The 24,652-nt window shown below is 38.5% G+C and overlaps 1 protein-coding gene across 8 annotated transcripts in view; it reads left to right on the plus strand.

Moving 5' to 3' along the window:
- CADPS2 (calcium dependent secretion activator 2) overlaps nt 1-24,652 on the plus strand; it is a 449,325-nt gene that overhangs the window by 416,232 nt on the left and 8,441 nt on the right. For all 8 annotated transcript variants that reach the window (XM_064487396.1, XM_064487392.1, XM_064487395.1 and 5 more), the window contains one exon: nt 8,581-8,688. In XM_064487396.1, coding sequence (XP_064343466.1) covers nt 8,581-8,688 — 108 coding nt within the window. The remainder of the gene's footprint in view (nt 1-8,580; nt 8,689-24,652) is intronic.

A 24,652-nucleotide genomic window follows, 5' to 3' on the forward strand; every position in this document is an offset into this window, starting at 1 on the left:
TATCAGTATTTGTTCATTAATTGTACCAAATATATCATACTAATGTAAGATGTTAATAATAGGGGAAACTCGGTGGGGAGTAAACCTGAACTGTCTGTGCTATCTTCACAATTTTCCTGTAAATCTAAAATTATTCTAAAATTTTAAAAAAAATTAAGGGCACTTGACTAGGACTTAATATCCAAGTTTTAATTCCTTTTATGCCTTTTTCTTGGGTAAACAACCCTATTCCGGAGAGGAGTTCCTGTTGCAGTTACATAGTTCATGGCCACATTATAGAACCTTGGAATGTGTAGGGTGGCAAAAACCTTAGGCATATAAGAAAAGCAAGACCTGGAGGTGGTGAGTCTGTTCACCTGTTCAGGAGTAACTTAGATGAAGGGAACTTTGACCTGAGAGAGAAAGAGAGAGAGGGAATGCTGGTATATTAGATATAGGACCAGCGTGAAAATGTTCACATTAGCTTTACAGTCGGGAACACTAGCCCAAAGCCAAACATTCAGTTGAGTTAAAGCAGTATATTAAAGCTTATCGCCCGCAAAAAATATTGCTTCCCTATAAGGTAGGGAAGACGGAGCTCAGAGCAATGTGTGCTAAAATGTTGTGTGAAAAATCATGTGAGATTATAATGTAAGGTAACTGCTAAAAACAAACAAACAAAACAAAACCACAAGGTAGTACGGACGTGTGGAGGCAGCACAACAGAGAAGTGACAAACTCAAAGTCAGGCGCCAGCTTGCCCGTATTTTAACACTTGCTCCCTCACTTCATTTAATATTTGTATGACCTTGGGCACCAGTTTCTTTTTTTTTTTTTTAACAGCTTTGTTGAGGTGTAATTGATCTATTAAAAACTGCACGTATTTAATGCATACAGTTTGATGAGTTTGAACATACGCATATACCTGCGTGGACACCAATTACTTTATCTATACAATGGACATAGAATTATACCACTTCTAGGCTTCTTGTAAATATAAGCACTGTAAAATTAAGCATTTTTCAGGATTTCTGGGATGAAATTAGTGATCAATAAATTTTCATTGTCATCATACATTATTATTGATTATAATAAATCGAGTGTCCAGATTCTAAAACTAATCATTCTTCTCTGTACTATCTTGTTCACATCTGTGTTATGGTGGGTGAGTCCATCTATAGTCTTTTAAAAATAACGTATACTTTTTACTTTCCCTGCTGTTGTAGACAGCAGCCAGCGTAGTTAAGGGAATCTAGAAATAATGGCTTAGGAAGAAAAAAGGGAAATCGGATGTTACCCTTGAGGGAGGGAAAACCTGAGACAAGAGAGTCCTGTTTGATATACGGAGTTCCCATTTAGAAGAAGAAGCGTCAGTCTGTATTTATCAAGTGGATAGAACTAGGGACAGTGACTAAAAAGCGAGAGGCAGAACTAAAATGAGTGTAAGAAAATAAAAACTTTTTAAAAAATTAAAGTTGTTCACAAGGGTAATACACTATAGTCGTAGTTACGGCACTGTTTTGCCAGATGTGGTACTGAGGATTTCTGCATTATGTAGGAAACACTGCCAAATGGCATTTAATATTTAAAAGGACATTTTAAAGCCCTTTGCAGCTCTGATGGTGGGATTTTGTTCTATAGGTCATATAAGTAATTGGCCATTTTGGGGTGGGTGTATATGGGTCCAGTGCCTGTTGAAAACTAGCTTGTTAACATGACAACACGCGTCGCACGTGATCTCTGCTGGACAGTGCGATGACACAGCTAGAGAGCTGGAGGACATGAGGAGGGTCACTGTGACTAAGAACAAGGCAGCTCCCCCCGACTGGCTGTTTGGTGCTGGTGCCTGACTCCAGTTGTCTGTCCTGGCAAGATGCAGATGGCTTATCTTTCTCTTGTCTTCATTCCTAATTCTCTCAAATGTTCTCTCCTTATTGTGACACTTGCCAAAGATCTCTAGCCTTCCAGCTCCCCTAAAATGTGGCTTACGTTCGGTTCTGTACTGTACAGGCTCAGTGTGGAGTCCAGGATCTCCGTTCGAGTCCCACCTTTGCCCACTGCTGGCAGTCCGACTCATGGGCTTCCGTTTTCCCACCTGTGCCCCGAGGATACCGGTGTCATCCCTGTGCTGTCTCCTTCTCTAGGTTCTGGGGAGGATTCAGCGAGCACATTAACGTGGAAGTGCTTTGTACGTGTAAAGCACTATTGAAGTAAATGGGATTGTTATTGCTTCTCCCCGGAATGAAGCTTCCTGCCCCCATGCGTTCCTCTGCAGTTTCCACCCCCTGCTTCAGAACGTGACCATTTTCCAAAAGAAACATGATTTGTTTTCCACAGGGTGAAAAATATTAGGTTGCTCTTCATTTATTTTCCTCGTATTTTAGAATAGCGAGCACATTGCGTCTATCAATGGTGACTTTTAAGGGTACGGCCAGCCAGCCAGGGACGGTGCTGTTTTCCCTCCTTCCTTTGTTCCAGTATTGTTTATTACTTAATGAGGCCACCTGAATACTCAGCGCTTTACGTCAGAATAAGAGGCAGGCAGAACACGGGGAGTGGAGCACCTGCCCACGGGGACATGTTCACCTGGAGAGGCAGAGATCCGCGCCAGGACCAGATTAAAGTCTCCCCTCGTAGGAGCAGCGGAGGTTGCCTTTTGTCCTTCCTAAATCAGTGCTTTGCTTCTCTCATCTTTAGTCCTTTGGTTTTTTTGTCTGTCTGGTTCTTCTCAGAGAAGGTAAATCCATGGACTGCCTCTGGACTCTGACATCCTAGCATCCTTAGGTCTCCTCGAAGACAAAATCTGAACGATTACAAATTAGAACTGAGTAACTCAGTCTCAGTCGACCTAAATTGTAAAAGCTACATAAAATAATACCCACGGCATTTTAATTTCACTTCTTCAAGCCTTCAGCGTAGTTTCTGTAGTTGACATCGTAGCAACTGTAGGTAGATGACAGAAAGTTTACTGAACAGTGTTATGAACCGGGAGATTTACTAATTTCATTGTCATATAATCATGACTCATGAAAATGATGATCTAAAGCTAGTGTGTGTACACATATTATTACTTTCTTTGTCTGATACTCCTGTATCAGCAGCTATTCCTCTAAACTCTGAGCTGTTACGATTTTTATAGATCAGAAGTAGCAGGAGAGATAGTAGGTGTTCATGGTCTCAAATGGGAAAACCATAGTAAGATGACAATTAGCCCATAATTCTCAGTTGAAAATCAACCTCTTTTCCTTGAGTATTTCAGGCTAATATCTTAAACTATTATTCAGTATTCCTTTTAACCTTGGAAGGTTTTCCCTAGTAATTCAACAAAAGTATTTGAACATACTAATGCATTAAATATGTCAGTACTTAGAAGAAACAGTTTGAAGCATTCTGGTGAACTTTAAGGATGAAAACAATATGGCTGCATAAGTTACAGGAGCATCGATGATAGCAGGTTCGACATAAGACACTCTCACAGCATGTGGGAGGAGTCTGCTTTTACTGCCTGTGCTCACAGGGAGCAGGCAGAAGACCCTTAACCAGGACAAGAACTCTGGAGTAATGGAACCTTCTCCCTTAGAATGTGAGAGTGAATGAAACACATACTTAAAACATACATGTGACAAGCTCCAAGTCTGAAAGATGTTTTCAAAAGAATGTGGATTCCATTATCTTTAATTCAGAATTTTCTGCTTCCCAATTTGGAGTCAAAATGCATAATAGTATAAATTAGTGGAATTTTGAATACTGCTACGTTTAACAAAGTTCCGGAAAGGTGACTGTGGTCACTTCACTGCTTGAAATTGTAGTTTGGAGTTCCATTCATTGTTTTTAAAAAATTAGATAAACTATTATTAGAAAATCTTGAAAATTTTATATCCTTGTGGCTTTTTCATTGTTTACATGAATCATTCCTCTTCCTGGGCTTACAGAATATTTAAGTTGGAATAAAACTAATTTGAAGGCTTTAGTTCTGTTTGTTTCCTTTTGCTTTTCTGTGTGAATATAATTTTTCTACTTTGTAGAAAACGTGATTAAAAAAAGTATATATATTTTACAACATAATCATAGGTATACTCAAAACTTTCTTCTTTTTGTTTTTGAAGTATTTGAGAACATATAACTTACGCTATCCCAAATGCTTTTAAGAGGTTTAACTTCAAGAACATTTTCATTCAAATAAAAAATATAGAAATTACTGCCTAAATGCCAAAGTAACAGAATATATTAAACAATAAGAGAAAATATACATTGTTAGCAGTACCTGGGATAGGTTGTATGTTTGCAGAATTATGTCCTATATTCCCTGACAATCAGTTATAGACCAGTCCTGAATCTGAAATGCCAGGGTTGAAATATAAATTGTTCCTATCACAATTTCAAATTGAGACGACATGCTATGATTTTAAATCTTACGAGATCTGTTTTTCTAATGGTAATAATGATCAGGTGCAGGATTTCATTTATGAAGCACGCACATTATCGTCAATCAGGATATCTCAGTTCCGCTTTTGATTGTTTCTTCAAGGCAAGCTTTCCGAGGTTATGAGACTTACACTTTCAAATTAAGTCAATTATACAGTAGCTTCTATTAATCTTTGAAACTGGAATAGTATATTTAAAAAGTTGTCTCCTCGTTAAACAGGCACCATGACAGTGTTTGCATAGCGTGTTGTTAACCTCCCATGGGAGGTTAAGCGGCTTCTTCTGTATCTAAATCTGTAGCTGCGAAAATGACTGCAGCCTTGCACCCACCTACCCGTGAATGGGGAGAGGGAAGACGCGCACCTGTGGGATTAGGTGTAGCAGCAGGAAGTAAGAGCATTTGCAGCGTGTAATTAACAAGGGATTTTTTCCCTCCCTTTTTAAAATGGCATGTTCATCTCACTCAGTTAACTAGTGATTAATGCTTGAAAAAAATTTGCTGGAGTCTGCACCCTTCCTTAAGCTCATTGACTCGCTGGTGTATTCTGTTAACTTATACAGCCAGTCAGAGGAACTCACCTTCCCAGACTTCATGCCCCTGCATATTCACTGATTTCTTTATGCTCATAGGGGATTTATTTTTAGATGTTTGTGTCCTTTTGCTATAACTGTGTTAGCCAAATTCTGCTTTCTGAATCAAATTAGAAGTAGTCTAGGAAGTATTTTGACTTAGCGATTACCACCCTCACAAACAAAATGGAGAGGTTAGTGCTGAGTGAACCGAGGATCTCAAAGGTTTAAAGGGGAGTAGGAACCACAGCACCTGCTCTCTCTTCATGGTGTTTCATACGTAATGTGCTCGCTGTGTGGTTTTTAATTGTTATTTTCTTGTTTGTTAAGAACTATAATTTAATTACCAGGAGAGAAGAGATTTCTAACTGTAGCTCTTTAGAACACAATATTCTTGATTAAAAAAAACTCACCCAGATCTACAGTTGTTGGAGTTTAGCAGACTGCTCCTTTACTACGGCTGGGGGACACCCACGTGCACCAGAATGTATAGTGATAGTCTATCTGGTCAATGCAATCACATGCATTCTTTTTATCTACAGACCAAAAAACAAAAACATAATAGTGTATTCTTTCTGGGGTTTTTTTTTTTTTTGCTTTTTAACTAAGCTCCATTTCCTAGTAAAAATAACTTGTAATAATGGAATTAGATGCAGTGACTTCCAAAGTATGTAAATTTTCCTGCCATAAAACACAGTCTTTGCACAAAGGAGCACTGAACCAGCGATAATGTCTCCCAGCCAAACACATTTGTTCTATATGTAGAAACTGTTTAAAAGGAAAATTACGTCTTTTTTTTCAGCCATTTATCAGAGATAATTACCCTTCATACACCAGAGAAAGGATAAAGTACCTTAAAGAACTCTAATTCTAATTGGTAAATGTCACCAGCTGTTGCAGTTACTCTTACTTGTGTATATTTTTTTAATGATTATAGTCTCGTGCCACAAGCTACATGAAAATGTATTCACTAGGTGTGAAGTTCCCGTATGTCACAGTTTCAAGAATAGGTAAACAGCTCAAAGATAAAAGAAGAAATAATGCTAATGAGGAACGTTAAGAGCTGTAGGTTTTGTTTTCTAGGCAAGTGTATCTTATTTTGCCAAAGGGGAGAAAGTGTAATTTCACAAAGAAAAAAGAAAAAGACAGAAACACTTAATTTGTTGACATAAACTTCTAAATGGGCTTTCTCTTACACCCTCAACTAGAGATGCTTCCTTTCTTAGAATGGTTGTAGAACTGTCTCAAGTTTATACAGATTTCAGTATTATAGCCTTTGGATCTGCCAAAGGGAACAGCCTTGAGTTTTCTTTTAGGCTTAAAGCGTTTGTTAGTTTTAGATGGTGGAAGATAAACTCTTCCTGGACAGTGTTTCATGAAGTCTTATGTCATCTTGAAAGTGATCAAGGAAACAAAAAAGAAAAATTACCTTATAGTCTATGGCAAGTGTTGAAAGTCACTTTTCTCCATTCCTCCTGGCCATAGCTCTGTTTCCCAGTGATCTGTTGGGTCAAGTGATTGACTCGATTAAACATCTAAGCATACTCTTTTGAAAGGCAGAAATAAAGATGGGGTTGGGGTGGGAAGAAATGGTGGAGGAGGCTAGCCTCTCATTTGTCTGTTCTCAGCTCTCAGTCTGGCTGGGCTGTGCCCACTTGCCTTGGTATTCTGTGTATCACAGCATTTTGTTTGCAGGCACCTGGCTGAAATTCAGGTACTGAGCTAACTTGTAATCCTGTGTAGAAAAGTGTTCTGTCATTTTCACTGTGTGGCCAGAATGTTTGCTGAATGTCCCTGTTTTCAATGTTCTGACAAAGTTTGAGAGTCATGGAGAGAAATCCTTATCTTATACGTTAGTTGTCTTCAGTTGTTAATAGTAGTCAGTAATCGTGCACAAATTACCCTGCCTCTTCACTGGGAAAACTGACATATAACACCCCTTGCCCCAAAAGAAGAAAATAACCTGGGTTTCTCTTGATTACCCTTGTAATTATTTCAACTTTCAAACATTGCTTCTGAGAATTATGTAGAAAAATAGTGAAGGCATGAATTTGGTGAGTTGTCTCCATTAGGTTTGGAATATATTTCCTGCATTGTGTATCGACACCCTTGAAGGAAAGACCAGTGAAGACATTTATATAAATAGTTGTCTCAAATTATAACTCATGACAAATTTTGTTATATCAAGATTATATTTGGAAGGATCCCTAAATTTATGTGATATGCGTTTCCCTTTAGGCTAAATATAAGAACAGTTAGAACTTTCTGTAATTTTTATTGCCCAGAAATAACTTTGTTACCAAAAATTTTTATTTTATTTTATTTTATTTTATTTTATTTTATTTTATTTTATTTTATTTTATTAATGATATATGCCCTATGTCTATACTGTGTGCTGGTGAAGAGATGGGCAGTTTTATGATTCTACATAAAATATAATCCTCAGGGGAAAAAAAAGATAAGAACTGTCTGACCTTCATTTAAGGAAACATCACTCAGATGTATATCTTGTTTTTCCTGCAGTAGTAATAGTTAAATGATCCATATCCTCTTTCACCTGATTTCCTTGTATTATTTACTTTTGCAAACGGAGTCTGTTGATGGAAGTTATAAGTGCATCCGGTAGCTATGAAATGATGCAAGACTGACTGACTTACTTGGTCCTCAGTTCTACCGTTTCACCATTATTCATGCCAGAGTCTAATTAAATGAATAACTCAGTACAGATTGTGGGTCAACCCCAGGTGTAGATTATACGAATAATCTAGCCCCGCTATGTGAAACTCAAGAAAGAACTAAAGATGAGTTTAAAAGGGAAACTCTTCAAGAGCCATTCAGGTTTTTGTTCCTTCCTGGTGCTGATCGTGGAGACTCTAGAGCAAGGAGGAATCATGTTCGTTGCCCAATCTCCTCTAACATTCGAAGACATCAAATGTTGGATGACTTTGGAAAGTTATCTATTCCACACCTTTGGCCCTTCACAGGAGACTAGTTCATCGATACTCTTATTGCATTTCTAAAATAATAGGCAGCATTAATAAATATGGATGAGTAGAAGCAATGGCTAATCCACAAAATTTTGATTGACGTTTCACTTTGGAAAGCATACGATGTTTTTTGCTCAATATCTTCCTAATAAGAACATTTAGTTTAAGGTCCTTGAGCACCTATAGTAGTTGAGGAAGATGACCCAAGGAAAGTTAACTTTTAAAAAAATATCTATGGATAAACCAGAGATGATGCAAAGTGAACCGTATTTGCTATTAGAAAATGACTATTGGTGTGGCAATTTTTTGAAAATTTTACTCATTTATGCTGCTTGGCATATTGACCTTGCAAGCTAGCCATTTAAAAAATATATATCTACTGGCTTACAGCCACATATTTCTAATCACTTTAATAGTGATGAATAACTATGACCTCAAGTTGTATTTACTTTAATTATGGAACTTGAAGGGACCCATTGCTGATTTGGTCTTAAGCATATTTTTCTAGTTTAATTTTTGAAATAATATGATGAATGATTTTCTAGGGTCATGTTTAAATACTGTTTTCACAATCAAGACCTGATGTTGTTTTATTCCCTGTGCCTTTCCTTCACAACAGAAACCAGGAATGGACCTGGCAGACACCTATATTATGTTTGTTCGGCAAAACCAGGATATTCTTCGAGAAAAGGTCAATGAGGAAATGTATATAGAAAAGCTGTTTGATGTAAGTAACTACCCTTGCAAAGCATGCTGGCGTTACAGATACACCGTGAAGGGGAAAGTTGCATTTTGATGGTATGTCTGCAAAGCAGACTCTGCTTTTTTGATCCTTTTGTCCTCTACGCTGCTCATACAATTGATGGTTGTATTTCTTTGACTGCTGACAGCAGCCTTAATTGGCTTCTTTTTGTACTTGAAAACTGTCACTGTTAGAATGAGAGTCTCAAAATCCTTCCAAGGTTAATTTTAACAAGTAAGATGATAACCAGTTTGCCGTTGTGTACGGCATCGTATCATGTGCCTTTGCAGCTGTCCCTGAACAGAACTACATTGTAATGGATTTGGCCCCTGCTGTACAAGTTTGGTTTTTTTTAAGTCAATATGATATTCTTCATTTAATCAAAGAAACAAGCTGCAATACAGCCAAATATCTGCCACTGTACTGTTAGTGCACATTTTCATCCTGATTTCCAGTACTGATGCCTGCTAACAAACAGAACATTGCAGTTGTATCATGAAAGTCTGTCTTCACTGAGGCATGGCTGCTCCTAGACATGGGAGGCTGTGATTTTTAGATGCCGTGATCAGCAAGCTTCATTCAGTGAGGACCTATCAAAGAGACTAAGAGAGCGGTCCATTCCAGTGACAATGTCGGCACTCAGTTGTAATTATTTAATTGTCAGTTCGAAGGAAATGGTACTTGGCTTGTGACAGAACTTTGCCCAATTCACTACAATGCTGATCCTGAAAGGTAATATTCGCTTTGAACTATATTTCTTTCTGTACATGGTCTCTGCATTTTAGAAACGCTTTTCTGGCAGTTTCATTTAATTATGCAAGTTACTGCAAATGTTTTCATAACAGCAATTCACGGCCTTCATGGTAACACTTCAGCTGTGGCAGCTACAGAAGGTCCTGCTACGTCAGCATCTCCACCGTGGTCTGCCGTGTCCGTGGTTGCTTTTTGGCAGTTTGGGTGGTCAAAATGAGCCTTCATTCTCGTACTTTATGTTTCTAGCCTCTACCCAGGCTGTTTTACAATAAAAGTATCATCTGTTTTAATAAGCTAAGTGTTAATATGTGTGAAAAGAATGATTTCCTAAAAGCTTTGATGCCCTGCAGGGGTAGAAAAATTATCATCCATCCAGCTGGCTCTTTTACAAAAACTGAAACCATATTAGCAACTTCTGCTTCCATTTGGTATTGCTCCGAATTTACACGCATATGTTTCCCTTCCAACTTTCCTTTCACTTTTTTTTTATTTTTAGTTTTTGCTTATGCGGTGATTCTCAAAAATGTTGAACAGAAAAGGAAAGTTGAGTTGATGTTATTCCCAATATGTTTCTTCTTAGTAGAGCTAAAGTACATCTTCTGTGGTGAAAAAATGGTAGAGTCATTCTGGAAATAGGCCACCGTAGATAGCGGGGGGGGTGTGTGAATGTGTCCGTGTGTCCTAACATCTTCAATTTTTTGTCTTGGGAACCTACTGACTACAAAGCTTGCTGTCAGTTTGTAACAGGGTAGACTTCTTTCTTCATAAAGATATTCCCCACTTCAACGCCCCTTCATTCACCAAACTTCTTGTGAAGACTTTCTGGTGGGGAGCGGGCAACAATAATAAATGGCGCTAAGACCAAAGTGGATGCCGGGAGGACAACATTAAAATGATGTGCTGGATTAATCGTCCTGGCTGTAAGGATATACTTTTCTTTCCATGCCAAAGCATCACACGTGGCTGTGGCTTTGCTTCCAAAAGGAACCCTTGACAGGCAACCTTATTGTTCTGTTTGCAAAGGTTTTGTCATTTTTTGCATCTCCCCAGTAGGACACTGGACTTGTTATTTGTAAAATAGTTACAATGTCCTTAAACATTCTAATATTTTTAACTTGCACATTTTTATTATTATAATTAAACATTAAAAGTAGACTCTAATTCTATTGATATGTCATCAAAAGTATACTATATGAGGGGGTAACTAAGAGCCCCTAATTAACCAAGACTGAATTTGCCTCAATTACAGTTAGTAAATGAGAGGTTATCAAGCATGTGTTGAAAGGTAAAGTAGAATGTGTATCTTAAGCGACAAATCATTACTGAGAGACGTTACATAATTATTGGAAATCCACTTGGCTGGAGCTTAGAATAAAATTGTCAGGTATCAAGAAACGGTTGAAAATGATGACCCTATAAATACTGTTAGCAACCTTACTCTATTACAGATGAAAGATTGAAGAGAACAATTTTTTTCAGGCATCATGATAAACTTTTGCTATTCTAATTAGTTTCCTGAGTAAGTAAGGAAATGGAGCCTCCTACTTTCAGATGCAGAGGAAAATGCATGCGTGCACACACACACACACACACACACACACACACACACACTCACTACAGGGAGTCAATACTTAGTGATTTTAACCAACCCAGAAAAGAGTACAGAGGCTTCCAGTTTCTGGTGATGCAATTTAGAGCCTAACTCCTTGTGAAAGATACGCTTTTTCCCCAGATGAAATTCACTTCATTTTGGAAACATCACACATAGCAATATTTTCATATAAAACAATTATTCTGTAAAACATCCATCCTGCCTCCAATACCAACACTTCAAAAAAAGAACTCATGTGTTTTACTAAAACTTTTTCTGCGTGATTCTCTCCGTATGGAAAAGGCGTTGAAAATTCTGGCGCTTTCCCTGAGAGTAGTAATTAATTACTTGTGGTGGTCCTGACCTCCAAAACTTTTTGGTCACTATAGCATCTTAATTGTCCCTTATATTTGTAGCAAATTTCCTAAAGATTCTATTTAAATAAATGTACCAGTGACTGAGGACCGAAAAAAAATGACCACTGCCCTAGATTTGTGTCCATCGTTTTGGGGATGCACCTACGAAGGAGAATGGTACCTCCCACAGTGGTCCACATAGCCCGCCCAGCCATACGTCATGAGCTGACTTCCTGAGCATCCTTCACTGCTAATGTTATTGTTCTAGCCTCTGTGGGAAATAGTTTTGTTTCTCAACTTAAGTTAAGTGTATTAAGAGTGGGCTGATTAAAATCTGAATTATCTTAAAGGCCATAAATAGGATAATCTTAGACTTCTACATCAAATCTTGAAATATTAAAACTAAAAGTGTCATTTGAAGATCAAAACAGTTAATATTAGGATAAATATCAGGACATTCTGCTTTACTCCATAAGTGGTTAAACTTATAAAGCATTTCCTGCTTAAAACAGAAATGGCTTCAAAAAAGTGTGATGACAGATCCCTGTTAATAGAAGGAACCAATTTTGTTTAAGGTACTTCCCTAATCTTTTCACATTATCAAAATACTAATAATAGCTTTAGCTGTCACCATTGCCATTCCCAGGGCACCTCCGTGTGCCAGGAAACGTGTGAGGTACTCGACCTATATCATTTCTAACCTTCTAGACTAGATGCCATTATCCCCATTTTATCCTTATTTTCAGGTTAAGGAATCTCCCACCCAGAGAAAATAAACGACTTTTTAAGTGTTAAACGGACTTTCAAATTGTACCTCTTTAGTTTCCATAGTCCGTGCTGTCTCTACCACACTGCAGACTTACAAAATTTGACATGGTTAAACAGTGTTTGTGGGACGAAGGCTGGACCACGAAAAAGAAACCTGAGTTCCAGCCAAAGTTCAGCTATTAATCGTCTGAGCTTCAATTCAAGAAGTCATGTCACCCATTTGAGACTCAGAAGAAGTAGTGCCTCTAAGCTGAAGAAGTTGGTCTAGAACTCCAGCTCGTTTCTGAAATCCCTTCCAGATTGGAAACCAACAAATTGAATTAGTTTTAATTTTAGCGGTGGTGACAAAAGTTACTGGGTTGGTTGCATGCTGAGTCTTGCATCCCAGATAGCAATTCTTAAGTATTTTTTGTGATGGCCAAGTGAAAGCAAGGTTTCCCCCTCCAGAAGCAGTAGCAATTCCAGTCAGTAAGGAGAGACGAGATTCCATACGGAAGCAGAGCTGTGCCATTGGACATTCTATGTATCTACCACCATGCTTCTGAACCGCACATTTAGAAAAATAGTTGGAACACATATTGTTCATGCTAAGTCTCTCTGAGTGACCAGTGTATCTTCAACAGAGGCTGTCTTTGCCTCTCAAGGGGTCATCAGTGGTACACATGCTAAGTTTAAAATCTACATGTTAATAAAATATCCCCCATATTGTACAATATATCCTTGTAACTTATATTGTACAACACGGGAAATATAGCCAGTATTTTATAACTATAAATGGAGTATAACCTTTAAAAGCTGTGAATCACTATATTTTACACCTGTAATACAGAATATTGTACAGCAACTATACTTTAAAAAAAGAAAAATTATACTCAGTTATTGCTATTGTATTTTGAATTTAGCCATTGGAAAAAAAATCTAAACTTTAAATTTACTTTTTAAATGTTAAAAAAAAAAAGTGTCTAATCTGGGTAAGAGAAATCTAAAGGAAGTTCTGTGTAGTAGGAGAGGTCATGGATTCACCGAAAGAAGGTGTTCTGCTTTGTAAGCAGTCTCTCTTGCCCCAATGTCTAAAACATCATTGTCCATAGCTGTTAAAAAAAAAATTGCATCAAATTAAAACCATCTACCACTTCTCTGATCCCAGTACAAAAATATGGGAATGATTTTCTAGTTCTAAATTCCATTTTGAATGCTTACTGTGACGCTTCTCCCCACACTTTTGGGTTTCAGGAAACAGTCCCGGCATAGGGCCCCAGGTGTCAGGAGAGAGGTGGGGTGCGTTCCCTGAGAGCTCTGGATCTCTGGGTTGGAAAGTGGTGATCTTCCGTGAGTCTTAACTGACGTCTGTGGTAATCACCACAAAAGCATCCTCTGCGGTCATTTTCTGATGTCCAAGAATATTATAATACTGAGGCCATGAGGGGCTGACTAAAGTGACTCTCCTGTCCAGGAGAGACATGAAACCTACCGAACTCTCTAAACCTTTGCATGTTTATAGGGCATCGCCCTTCTTGAGTCCTTTTCAAACAATTTCCTTTTAGCTCTCGCGTTGCTGAAGACACATCAGGGTGCAGTATTTAATTGGTAAATCATGCAGATTAAACACTCTCTTGTGTTATAAACTGATTAAATACTTAATTGTCGAGGAGTTCATCTCAACAAGATTTTTTTAAAATAGTGTTGTGACGTCTTGTAAAATTAAAAGTAATTCTTTAAATGATAGTTAATCAGTTATATTCATCAAACTAGTATTTTATAAAAGATTAATTTCTCAGGACTTTCTTTGGAAAGAATTCTTTTTGGTAAAGAAACTCTAAAGTAAACATTTTAAGTAAAATTGACCTAAACTATGTGAGTTCAGGAGCCATTTTAAGATATGATAAGATAAAAGGGGAAAAATGAAACTGTTGCAAGTGAATATGCTTCTCAGAGTAAAAGTAATTTTGCACTTCTGTGCTCTTGTTTGTCTCTGGACTCCCAAGTAAGAAAAGGGGGAAGTGTTCAGAACGTTTGAGTTTAGTATTTCCCACCAAGGCCTAAACTTTTTGATTGGAGAATTTATTCATCCTCAGCAAGATTGACATGACTATTCTTAACTTATTTAAAAATTAAATTTAGTATCATGTTGATTTCCCAAGAATACTTGAAATCAACAGAACATGAGTAAGAATGACTGCTAGATGGTAGGGTATATTTAGAAATGACCATCTCCTTTTTCAGTCCTGTCCCTTGGATGAATTTCTTTGTGTGTGTAATCAACCTCTTTATTAGAAATGCAGGCTGGAACCCTTTAAGATGAAGGCTTCTTTGCCTTCTTGCATTTCTTCTACTTCCTTGATACTTTAGGTACATTCTCTTCTATGTGGATGCCAATTTAAAAATAGCAGTTTTCTTCTTTTCAATGATCTTTCACTTTCAAATGACTGGCAAGTTGTTATATAGGCTACCTAAATCGGTACACATTCCCATCAGAGAGCATTTTCTTTTTTCTTTTTTCTTTTTTGTCTCTATGTAAAACTAAGTCAAATATCAAACAGTAACTGTTGGCCCACATGCCCCACCATGATTTTCCTATCAACACTCAAAATTAAATGTTTCTATCATTCTCCTGTCATAACCACTCTTTTCCTTTTCTATCCATAGAAAAGATGGCTGATTTAAGCTCAGGGATGTACTCGAGACTATCTGAGATCATTTCTTTCCATTCGTTGTTATGCCGTGTGCCCTGGCGCCTTGTTGTGTCCTAAAGGTAGATAAGAACTTTGTCTGTTTCTTGTCTGTGTTATAGGACCTGCATCTCTCATCTCCCACATTTGAACAGTCTTACTCAGCTGCTTTAACACATTATGGTTCATTTTTTAATTGTATATGTTCCTGCTTTGTGTTACCCACAGCACTGGAACTGGCACTGAAGTCGTTTGACCTCTTTTATGATCATTATAGTCAGACTTGTTCTGTATATTGTCTTGTCTGCCTCACAAAATGCCAAGCAGAGCTTACTCCTCCGCTGGGTTTTTTTTTTCCCCCTCAAAGTTTGTTTCTCTTCAAAACCTCTGCTCTCGGATTACAGCTGTCTCGTTCATTTTCGTTAATAATCCTTATTTTAATGTTCAGTTATCATTTGTAAGTGTAAGAATCCATGAAAGGAGCTACTTTTGATGTACGTGGTGTGCCAAAAGAGCTTTGGCAAGTCCAGACGCAGCTCAGAGCGGCAAAGACCCTTATTTGAATCTAAGCTGTTGGTGAATTAAAACCTGAGAAACTTGAGATGAGCGTGCCTAATTGCTTCAAGGAAACTCAACCAGAAAATGGATTGTAGCTTGTTGATCTTATTTCTTTGATAATTCAAAAGAATCTTCAAGAAATATGTGGACTTCTTACTTTGATTCTTGAAATGTGATCACGGAACACAATTGTCATTTGGCCCATGCCCAGAAATACACATCTTTGCATGAGGCACCTGGACATATGTGGCAGGTCTGGTAGAATCAGCTAATTAACAACACAGGCTTAAACAGGCACCTCATCTGGCAGTGGAGTTAGTTGCCTGATGGTGCTCAGCAGGATTGGGTAGTGCTTTTTATTTTTCTATCCTAATGGTCTGCTGCCCACCTAATTTTGCCTTATTGTCAGTCACTACTTACCGCAGCGTGGGGCCCTCCCAGGAGGCTAAATTATTATCAAAGGATTAGGGAGATGTAGCCTTGCAGCTCTGACATTTCTGATTACTTGTCTATGCCAGAACACTAATTAGCTGTGACTAATTAAGAAAAATGTTCCTGCCATAGAAAACCATTTAAAAGAACTGAGAAGTAGAAAAGCAGTTCAAAAGCTGAGCAGTGCTCAGATTTGCTGATGCTCTTTAGATTTCCACCAGAGCCTTAACTCACCTTCAATTGTGCTCAGAATTAAAAAAAAAGAAAGAAAAAAATCTCACATGCAAACTGATCTGAGGTTTTTGCTTGAATGGGGGAAAAAATGGTTGTTGATCACCTAAAATCTCTTAGCAATAGTAAAACCATCTCTGATGGGTGAAAGATTGCCGAAACTTGCATTTTCATCGAGAAATTTTTCTCAGTATCAAATGTGTAAAATGTGCATTTGCTTTGCTTCAGGCAAGCCAGTAACAAGGACTTGACAGTCGGGGAAGAAATTAGAATGTTCTCCCTACTGATTTTATCAAAGATAGTTGAAAAAGTTAGAAGCCACATGTTGAACGTTTCCAAAGTTATTCAGGATTGGTTCCATGTAGCTTTCACGTGTAAGATGGTCTGGAAACTCTGACTTCTCCGCGCAGAGCCTGGCTTTTCCTGGGTGACTTTGCCCTCCTGCACTGCAGCTGGCTTCCTGTGACTTATTAATGGAAACACCCCACCCCTCCCCTCCTGAGACCAGCATCTCTTATCAGTTGACCAGTGTGATGTTTTCATAGGAATGACAGCCACCCTTCTCCTTCTCTTCAGCAGCAACTTCTGAAGCAAATGACACATGTCTTTAAGGCCATTTTCTGTGGTGGCTTTTTGAACTCCTCCTCTGTGGGGCACCCCCTCTGCAAACCTCCCCTGGCAGCCCCATCTCCATGGTCGGTACCATACACACCAGTGACAACCAGAGTGCCACTACTGACTAAGTCCAACCAAAAAAAAAAAAAAAAAAAAAAAAAAATCCATGTAAAAAAGCGGCTATTGGGGTAAGTTAGCATCATTGTGGCCAAACCATGTGTTTACTGAATTCATTTAAAGGAAACTCTAAAAAAAGAACAATAATCGCAGGTACTTAGAAACACCTGAACTCCAGAGAGCCTTCAATTTCTCGATCTCAGCCCAGCCCTAGGTAGGAGACCATCTACAGTTTGCTCTCTTAATATGGGCAAAATGTTTTGTTTGAAATAAAGTGAGTTCTAACTCCTACCTCACCTAAATTCTTCATGCTGTTTTTTTAAACTCATTTCCCCTTTTCTCCTCAGTGGAGAACAAAAAGCAGGTAGCCAGCATCTCCAGGGAATAATCCTTCTGTATATGAAGGCTGTGATTAAGGGCCCTGTCATACTTGTCTACTGCAGGATAAATAATCCCCATTTGCTAACCTTCTCTTCATGGGCCCCTTTTCTAGCCCTTTAATCATCTTTGTGGCTGTCCTTTGAAACTTCTCAAAATGGTCTCGGTCATGCTTCGGGTTTAGAGTCAGGGGTAGGATGCAGTATTTGAATGTGGCTGGACAAGATTTTTTCAAGCTCTATTCCTGCTGATGCAGTCTAATGTTTAGCTTTCCCATGCTCTTGCTCTACTGATCCTTGTAAATTTGGTTCTGTGTACTCCCCACATTTCTTGTTGACTTTCCCCCTAGTTACTGCCTATAGTCTACACGTACAATGTGTATGTTTATTGATGTTCATTCAATTGATGTTTTGGATGCATGAGCTAGGAAACAAATCCAATTCATCATTCAATTAGGATGTGTAAGGAATGGTGGTGAATGCTGGGATTCAAAGGTTAGGCATTGGTTTTGTCCCACATAGTTGGGTATCTCTGTCACAATGACTTGGCAGGGTTCTAATTAAAATAGGAAATCAAAACCCCTCTTATTCGTCCAACCAGTATTTAATTTCTAGAGGCCACACATTGCTAGAGGCTGGGAATGCAATGTTAGAAAAAACGAAGTTCCTGCCCGAAGGGAGCTTGCATTCTGATGACCAAATGTGTCATTTGAAAAAGTTGTTAATTTCTACATGAAAACGTTTCTTGTTTCCATCTACTGAACAGACATGAATAGATGTCTTTTTAAATGGATGTACTATAGAGACCTAAAATTCGGTACCCTTTCAAAATAGATGATAGTGATGATCTCTGACATGTATTTATTTCTCTCTGTTTCAAGTAGATAATTGGAAACTTGCCAGAACTTAGGGCCAATGCCAGGGTTGTACCTGTCTCTTGTATGTTTGCAATATCAAGTACCACGACTGTGCAATCAGGGCACACTCTCCCTCTCTACCCTTCATGGGTTCTTGGCTCAAAAGCCAGGCTTAAACCAACTCCCAGGAGAGCTGTCGTGTTCCCTCAGACTCAAGTCAACAATGCCACAGCAGTGATGTTGTTCTGCCTTTTTTGAACACCTCTCTCCAAACCAGCCAGCACTGAAGGCACCCAGGACGTGTCACTTAGTAGCATGTCGCAGGCAGCACTGCCAGCCGTACTCCAGATATGCCCCACAGCCCCAGACACCCCCCGGGGGTGGGTACCAAGACCCCTGAGCACATGCCGGAGAGGCAGCTCGCTGCTTGTGTGACAGACTCTGGAGGGCCGATCCAAGAGCTGAGCACGTCAACAGCTGAGCATGTGATGTTGCCTTAGTGTGTAATAGTCTATAGGTGGACACTCATATATGGACGTGGATATGGGGGTATGTTAGTTTATAGTACTTCCTCCTTTACTTAATTCATCACCCACGACAAAATTAGACTGTGACATTTTAAGTTCTACTTTAGTCCTGTGTTAAATTTCTTTAGCCAAATGCAGTTATTTACTTTTTGGCGATTTCTACAACTTTAACATCTGTTAAATTATTTTTCTACTAATGAAACATGTAATTCAAGCCAACAATTCATCTGGCTCTGATATTCTTTTATCCTTTTTCTATTGAAAAGCTGCCCTGCCACTATTAGATCTGTAACAGTTTATATTTCCAAATATTTAAAAGCATTCAGTGCTTCAACAAATATGTAATGCATGTTGTGTGCCAGATGTTCTGCTGAGGGCTGGAGAGATCAATGAAAGAAGATTCGGTTGCTGCCTTCTGGATACTCACAACACATTGAGGCAGACATTGTGCAGTATTTTTATAGACACCTGTCCAGAGTTCTAGGAACAGAAAATAAGGGAGCATCTGATTCTACCTAATAAGAGATAGTATTGGCTTCATAGCGAAATAACAATTGAACTGAGTCTTAAAGTGCAACGTGAATCCAGCCAGTGAACTGCACATGGGGGTAAAAGTCCAGACAGAGGGACTGGCATACCCCAAAACCATAGATACAGAGAAACCCAACAGCTCACAGATCAGCCAGTCATTCAGTTCGCTGAAGGTGGTTCCTGTGAGAGTCTACCATGAGTCAGGGATGGAAAGGTGGCTGTTTACTCCCATCCCTACAACAATCTCGAAAGGTAACTTCAGAATGATTGTTCCCCATTTTTTATAAGGAAACTGAAGCAGAAAGACTTGCTAATCGTTCATTCTCAGACCTAGGTTTTGTCTCAAACTTGTCCCATTCAATCGAAGTTGCAGGAGCCGAATTTCTTTTTTATCCAGGTCCTCCATTATTGATTTAAATGCAATACTGACCAAACTTTTGTACACAGTACTCAAAATGAGTCATTCAATAAGATGAACACGTCAAGTGCCCAAACAGACCATTCATAGACTATGTCTGTGCCCCAAACTGGTGCACATGCCATTAAAACTGGGTTGACCACTGAGTTCAGCCAAACCACTGATTAGTCATTTCAGTCAAAAGATTACCCAAACCAGGATGCACCCCATCTTTTGTCATTAAGTAGGAGAGAAGGGAACAACTGATTCTCTGAAATTATCACTTTATAATCACTAGTCTTTTTAGCACCAGGAAAAGAGCCACAGAATAAACTCACAGAGGCACTTGCCTATTTGATGATAATGAACAATGAAGACAGTATTGATTTTAAGGCTCTTTGCGTAGTACAGGATAGGCTTTAATAATATTACTTTCAGGACATTTTGGAAGGAAGGAAATTTTGGATCCATGAAATAGTAATGGGTGAAGAAGAACTTTGTACAATCCCCAGTTTGTGGAACTTACCCTGTTATGTAACTCATTCTGTTTCATAATTGAAGAGGATTGAATGCACCTGGAAATATCTTTGTCATTATATTCATGCATTTTTTTTAAGAGAAAGCATGAAAAAAAAAGTATTGAACTTCAAGAATAGGAAAGATTTTTCAGCATTCGACGAGCATTTATCAGGTGCTTCCTATGCCAAACCTCCCATGTTAGCACTTTTTACATTTTCTCTTTCTTGACGGACATCATAGTGCTCGTGAACTCTCCTTTGCAGACTTCCTCATAAAGTTAAAAAATTAAAAATACACTGAATATGAGTTTATTGAACACAGAAGAAAAGAAGACATGAATCAAGTTCTTCTCTGTTCTGTGTTTGAAAATCAGAAAAAAGATGAAGAAAGCTGCACATATAGATCAAGTCCCCTTATGAATGAACCAAATATCTTTCCACATTGCATCTTTTTTTTGCAATGAAATAAACTATTTCTAGTGATCCTAAGCATCAGGGTGTGTGGCACTTTAAAACATCTTAAGAAGGGGGCCTGTGGGAAATGCATAGCACAAGAGCCATGTGCTTGGCTATCCTGACAGAGTGTGCGGTTATTCAAAGAATTTATTACGTTACATAATAACGTTATTGGATTTACAAATATCTTTGGAACTGTAGATTGCATTAACTTGCAAGAAAATGTGGTGGACTTCTTCGGAACAATGAGCATTTCCTGTATTACTTCACAGTCCTGTGCTTTTTGATGCCTATCAGGAACCACCGGAAATGATAGATTGTCTGCTACAAGCATCAAACTACTTCTTAAAAAGAATCAAGAGACTTCATTGATGGAACGGACTGTTTCATAGAAGGAAGTGGAAAAACCTACTAGTCATGAGCACAGACTCTGAAGCATAGAAACAAGATGAATCTTAATCCTGCCACTTATATAAACTTAAATAAGTAAATTGCTTAGTTAAAACCCAGTCTTCTACCGACGTGAGCTCAGTGTCCATACAGAATGGATATAACAGCCACCTCATCAAGGTTGTTGTGAGAATCAAATGAAAGTTTGACTGAAGCTCTTAAACTTCCCATGGGGGATTTTAAAAATCAGATGCCTTTATAATCAGATTATTATTATATAATATAATGCATATAATATATTGACATATTGCTGTGTTTTTTCATAAAATAATAGCTGTACTTGACAGTTCTTTATAAATTCCATTTATTCCTCATTACACTTTATTGTTTTCATTTTTATAATATGAACTTCATTAAAAGGCCAAAATGAATAAATTGAAAGCAAAATAACAGGTGATGGAAACTTCTGGGATCCCCAACTTGCATATTTGGACGAATAAAGCTATATTTAAGCAGCATTTAAAAGGGCAATTTGGCTTTTCCCTTCAGTTTATTTTGAGGAGAATCACAAGCTATATTTTTTCTAACCATGCACTTTCCTTTAACGGTCAAATCTAATCTCATAGTATTTCTGGAGAGAATAAGAAGCTTATTTTAAACCTAGATTCATATAATCTATCATTCATATTATAGATGAGAAAACTGAGCCACAGAGAAAGCAAACGACAGACTCACTCAAGCAAACAGTAGCATCGCAGGGCCTGGCACTCCCGCCCTCCCAGCTTCTGTGCTGATGGTCTTGTCTGGTGTGTTCACGGCCAGCCCTCAGCTGCCGTGTCCGGATGCAGATCTCTGTCTCCCTCCTCCTGCACATCTCTGGGTCTGGCTGGTTGATAGGTGTAGGTTGGGTTGAATACTTCCTGTATTTTTAACCATGATAGACTGGTTTCAGTTTTCCTTATATATAGCCCTTAATCCTATTCTAAGCCAACAAAAAATTCGCACTTAAACCTTTCAACATGCTTGTGTTTTGAGGGTCTATTCCGTGGAACCAAATATAATCGTTTCATTTCAGTGGGATGCCTTGAGTAGAGGGGGCAATGTTGGCATTACATCAAATTTATCATTAGTATAAAATTTGCCATTTAGTGTTTAAAACTGGGAAGTGAATGACCACAAATTGAGTTACATTAAGTAGATGCACTGTTGATCAAAAAAGCACTCAAGGCATAAAGAAGCACTTATATTTACTTTTTAATGTACTGGTGAAACTGCAGGGCATTGACGTTTCTATATATTTTGTTGCCCTCTAAAGCCACAAAATGACCCTAAAGGATGCTTTCTGTTTATGAAACTTATCAAAACTCCTCAGCTTTGCAAAACTATTATTTGTTCTTTTATTCAATTTTATTAACATTTAAAAGGTATGTATTTCCTAAGATAAGGTTTTCTAGGTGATATCCCATTTCAGCACAGTGACAACTCTGGTGAAACAGACAGCTTCTCTTGAAATAAATGAAGAAATGCATACACACTGTGGTAATTTAGCCATTCCGTATGCGAGTCCATTGAAAAGCATTGGGTTGTTGTTTTTTTTTCCTGTTGTTCACCTATGGTGACGAGCTTAGCTGGAGAAGAATGAAAATATATCAGCTAGTTGTACCAATTCATGATCAATAAAAAGCCAAACACTTAAGCAGAAAATAGATCACAGATTTGTTCCCCAGCAAAGCAGCTATTTTTGCCTCGCCATCATCATCAGAAGCCGCATTCTGACAGAAATCATTTGCTTGGAGCCGCCACGGTACATGAACCCTATGCGGTCCTGTGATTCAGATTTAGGAATATCAGCGGCAGAGGGTCTAAAGGCATTGTGCATTAGTATGTATTGAGACCTCATTCCAGGTGGCAAGCAGCTGGACTTTTCTTAAAAATAAAACTTCCAAAATAAATGCAAAGTGCTTGTTTCCAGGCAAGAAGTGTTATATTTAATTGAGCCCTCCTCGAAATGTGATAAATTAGGCAGGAAAGGGAGCTGTGCATATTTAATATATTTGTTTTGTATTTCCACTAGTCAAGAGAATAATGAAATTCCTTAACTCCTTCTCTTTAACTTGCATGAAGAAAGCACGGTATGTTGCTAAATCTCTTTTCACCAGCACTGCCGAGAAACAACTTTAATCCTTGTTAGAAAATTGCCGAGTCTGGGGCTGACAAAGAGCTCATGCTTGTTCCATTGTTAGTGCTCCCCGGCCCCGAGAGCAGGGCCCTTTACAGCTGCGTGGATCCCGCCCGGCTCAGCTGCACTATTTAGGAGAGGAGGTTTGTCAATTTCTATTGACAATGGAGAGAGTTTTTCAGGGCCTGTAGCAGTCCTGACACAGTTGGGGATCAATGCCAGCCATTCAGACTGCACCCTCTTTCATTGCTTTGGTTTGTTAATTCAAGACTAAAGGTCCACTGAGGGGGTTCAGGGTGTTTAAGAAAGCTGATGAACTGTTTAAGAAAGCTGATGAACTGCAAGCGTTTATAGCCCTGGTGTGGCAATTTCCATAGTCAGTGGCAACTCCTGGCACTGAGGGAGCTGTGTCCTTGTTGACCCCCTTGTTATTAAAAATGCACAAGCGCTGCGCTTCTCAATATTTCAACACTCTTTCATTGTCAATACCACCTTCTGAGCCCTTCAGCTTGTTGCTTGCTCTAAAGATCTTCTTAGATTGGGTTTGAAAACTTCACCTTAAACACTAGATTAGACTGATGTTCTGTTTTCCGTGCTCCTGTTGATTTGTTGAACCTTCCCAGGGCTGGAAAGCAAGTAGCAGCTTGATGGGGAGACGGGCCGCTAATATGATTTACCAGCCTACAGTCATGCACAATAAGTGTGAATAAATACAGGGGTCTCACAGAGTCAGCCCTAGCCTTTCCTTTTCTTTTATTTTTGCTTTAAAAGAGATATCTCAAGAAAATGAAGGGAGTAATGCATGCCCTTACAGGAGTTGAATGAACCACAAAAAGAAAAAAAAAAAAAACGTATTTTTTTGTTAAAGTGGTAGGCTGCTGGCCTGGCCTGGATTGATGGAGAAAAAAGCGTAGAATATACACTTACTGCTTTATTCCTAAGTAGACCTGGCAGAGAATAAAGCGGTAATGCCAAACTCGTGACTCCAGCGCAGGGCCCCACCGCCCCTTGCTTGTTGTCCCCTGAAGGGAAAAGTGAATAGTCAACCAAGTTGCTTTATAAAATTAACTTCTCCAAAATGAAAGGACATTTTCTAACCGTCACCCTTTACTGCACATTCTCCCTTTTCACATGTCTTTTTTTTTTTTTTTTTTTTTTTTCTCTATCTTGGGGAGTTGGTTTTGGTTCGGTCACGGGCAGGGGAATGACACTAACTTACCTTTGACTTTTTTCTCAAGATGAAGAAAAATAGGACCTATCGTCCTCCACCCAAAAGAGGAACATATCCATTCCGGCACCAGAAATAGGAAAATGCTAGTGATTTCTGTTTGATGGTTTTGTCTGTTTGGGGGTGGTGTGTGTGTGTGTGTGACCATCATATACAAGAAAGAAGCAGTCCTAGTGAGGTTTTTTGGTTTGTTAGCTTGTTCTTCGTAGCAACATAAGCTCTGAGCTGAGCTACTGATTTCTCTTAATCATTGGCTTGATTTAGCTGAAATTCTTCAAAATGCTTTGACTTAATAATGCAAAAAATATGCATTATTAGCAGATGGAATACGCTTTCTTATAAAATGTTCCTTATAGAATAGTAGTTTGCCTTTAAAGAAAGATGATGATTAAGTAGCTT

Source organism: Camelus dromedarius, chromosome 7, assembly GCF_036321535.1.
Source record: "Camelus dromedarius isolate mCamDro1 chromosome 7, mCamDro1.pat, whole genome shotgun sequence".
In the NCBI taxonomy this organism is placed as follows: Eukaryota; Metazoa; Chordata; class Mammalia; order Artiodactyla; family Camelidae; genus Camelus; species Camelus dromedarius.